The 2,919-nt window shown below is 40.2% G+C and overlaps 1 protein-coding gene across 7 annotated transcripts in view; it reads right to left on the bottom strand.

Moving 5' to 3' along the window:
- The window catches only part of NFU1 (NFU1 iron-sulfur cluster scaffold), a 43,913-nt gene that overhangs the window by 36,996 nt on the left and 3,998 nt on the right, over positions 1-2,919 (bottom strand). For 5 of the 7 annotated variants that reach the window (XM_017522082.2, XM_017522074.2, XM_017522079.2 and 2 more), the window contains exon 2: positions 1,652-1,755. The exons of 1 other annotated variant lie outside the window; for it this stretch is intronic. Coding sequence is in view for 4 of the 6 variants with exons in the window: in XM_017522074.2 (XP_017377563.1) it covers positions 1,652-1,755 (104 nt within the window). In the remaining 2 variants the exon portion in view is untranslated. Of the gene's footprint in view, positions 1-1,651; positions 1,756-2,307; positions 2,342-2,919 lie in introns of those variants that run through there. One more of the 7 variants, XM_017522076.2, reaches the window with a different exon arrangement.

Below are 2,919 nucleotides of genomic sequence, written 5' to 3'. Positions count from 1 at the left end.
TTTTTGAGAGAGTGTCTCACTCTGCTGCCCAGGCTGAAGTGCAGTGGCATGATTACAGCTCACTGCAGTCTCGACCTCCCAGGCTCAAGTGATTTTCCCATATCAGCCTCCTGAGTAGCTGGGACTACAGGCACGCACCATCATGCCCAGGTAATTTTTAAATTTTTTTTGTAGAGACAGGGTTTCACCATGTTGCTGAGGCTGGTCTCAAATTCTTGGGCTCAAGGGATCTGCCCGCCTCAGCCTCTCAACATGTTGGGATTATAGGCATGAGCCACCACACTCAGTCTATTTCTTCCTATTATGCTTGGTACTAATAGGTACCTAAGTAGGTAGATGTAAACTCCCCCAAAATACAGATTAGTGTGCTTAAAGTCAATATCAATGACTAAAATTAATGGGTTTCCAATTTGAAAAGCCTATATGACCACGTATTTCAGTCTTACGAAGTTTAAAAGTCCAATTAAAGTGGTTTAAGGGGCTGAGTTACTCAGTATTTACAATATTTACATCTAAACTCTTCTGTGATTCAGGAAGTCAGGCAAGCCTGCAGGAAAGTGTTCCTCTTCTGGCCGCTGGCTACAGAAAGGGGAAGGTCTACCCTGATTTAACTCATGCTTTTAGCCAGAATCAGCCACCTTCCAGAGTATGGCCACAGGCATGTGTTCAAGCTAGTGATGGAAAGGAGAGGCTGAATTTATATGCTTACAGCTCCATAACACATATAGGTATACATTTACATACATATATACATATAGGTAGACACACGCATCCTCTCCCCTTAAGCTTCCTTAACTCCACATTATAGTCATCAGACTTCAAATTATTTTCAAATCCTTTCCTTCTATTTCCCATATTAAAAAAAATCAAAGTATATATCTTGTTAGCAATCAAGATTATTAACAAAACCATAGTAATTAATTTTAGCAAAAAAGTTTTTCTTTATTTTGTATGTACTTTTTTACATCAAAATCCTGTGTTCTAAGGTCTGGATAAAGGCCAGAAATTTACTAATTTTAGGGGTATTCTTATCAAAAAAAAGAAAGCAGTAGCTTGAAATACATAGAATTATTTGAAACACAACCCCCATTTGAAACTTCTTTTTGAGACAGAATTCCACATGTCACCCAGGCTGGAGCACAGTGGTGTGATCACAGCTCACTGCAAGCTTGAATTCCTGGCCTAAAGTGATAATCCCACCTCAGCCTCCCAAGCAGCTGGGACACCACCATGCCCTGCTATTTTTTTGTAGAGACAGGGTTTCACTGTGTTGCCTAGGCTGGTCTCAAACTCCTGGGCTCAAGTGATCCATCTGCCACAGCCCCCCAAAGCAGGGGGATTACAGGCATGAGCCACCATACCCAGTCAGATTTTAAGTTCTTTCTACAATATTTTCATTATCGTTTATTGAGCAACTCCTGTGTTGCAGGGGATGTGTTATACAAGATACTGAGATTTCACAGATCTACTGGACAATGTCCTTGCAAATAAATTTTCTACTTAGAAGCCTATAAGAAAAATATAGCTTTTTTATCAATATTCTTTCTAAAGGCTTCTAATTAGAAAATGTACAAATTCTCATCCTTTATGATCCACAAAATCCTAACACAGTTTCTGAAACATAATTGCTATAAAAGAGGTGAAATTTTACCTTGGTTACAAAAGGCTGCAGGTAGTGGGAAAAGTGGTCTTTGTACAAATTGATGCAGAGGCTGTTTCTTAATGGTGTATGGATTCTTCAACATATGACAGAACCTACATTTAAAAACACATAATGAATGACATTTTAAGAGCTCTCATCTTTTAAAGTCAGTTTCTACTTCTCATGTATAAAAAAGACCTATGTAAAATGTAAACATAACCAGCAATAGAAACAGAGAGCTGACTTTTCATTTTTCATCTACGTTATTTCCACTTACTTAGGCAAGCAATATCTACAAACAATTCAAAATCAGGTAGAGCTCAAATGGAAATTACTACCCTTGATAACTGGTTATGCATAGAAGAATACTGCATCCAGGTATGAGAAACAGAATTGTATCTACATTAGTAACTTATAACCTGTAGTCCTAGACTCTTAGTTATGCACAAAGGAAGCAAATAACTATAAGCTTTTCTTTTTTCTTTTTTAAAAAAATTTAGAACTAGGGGCTGGGCGCGGTGGCTCATGCCTGTAATCCCAGCACTTTGGTAGGCTGAGGTGGGCTGATCACGAGGTCAGGGGTTTGAGACCAGCCTGGCCAACATGGTGAAACCCCTTCTCTACTAAAGATACTAAAAAAATTAGCCAAGTATGGTGGCATGTGCCTGTAATCCCAGTTACTCAGGAGGCTGAGACAGGAGAATCACTTGAACCCAGGAGGCAGCGGTTGCAGTGAGCCAACATCACACCACTGCACTCCAGCCTGGGTGACAGGGTGAGACTCTTTCAAAAAAAAAAGAAAAATTAGAACTAGGCAATAGAGTTAGATGGTTCAAAATTGATAAGGGAAAAAAGCATATATAGTGAAAGTCTCCCTCCTTTCCTGTCCCTTACCATGTTTCCCTCTCTCATAACCCATATTACCTGTTTTGAAAAGTATTTCAATACTTCACAAAGTCTAATAGAAAGTATACTATTGGGCTGGGCATGGTGGCTCATGCCTGTAATCCTAACACTTTGGGAGGCCAAGGCAGGTGGATCACCTGAGGTCAGAAGTTCTAGACAAGCTTGGCCAACATGGTGAAACCCTGTCTCTACTAAAAATACAAAAAATAGCCAGGCTTGGTGGTGGATGCCTGTAATCCCAGCTACTTGGGAGGCTAAGGCAGGAGAATCGCTTCAACCCGGGAGGCTCAGATTGTGGTCAGCCCAGATTGCACCACTGCTTTCCAGCCTGGGCAATAGAGAAAGACAAGAAAGAAAGAGAAAGAGAAAGA

This window comes from Cebus imitator, unplaced genomic scaffold (genome assembly GCF_001604975.1).
Source record: "Cebus imitator isolate Cc_AM_T3 unplaced genomic scaffold, Cebus_imitator-1.0 Scaffold23, whole genome shotgun sequence".
NCBI classification, from domain to species: domain Eukaryota; kingdom Metazoa; phylum Chordata; class Mammalia; order Primates; family Cebidae; genus Cebus; species Cebus imitator.
Note: the sequence above shows the minus strand (reverse complement) of the source record. Positions and strands in the feature narration are given on the sequence as shown.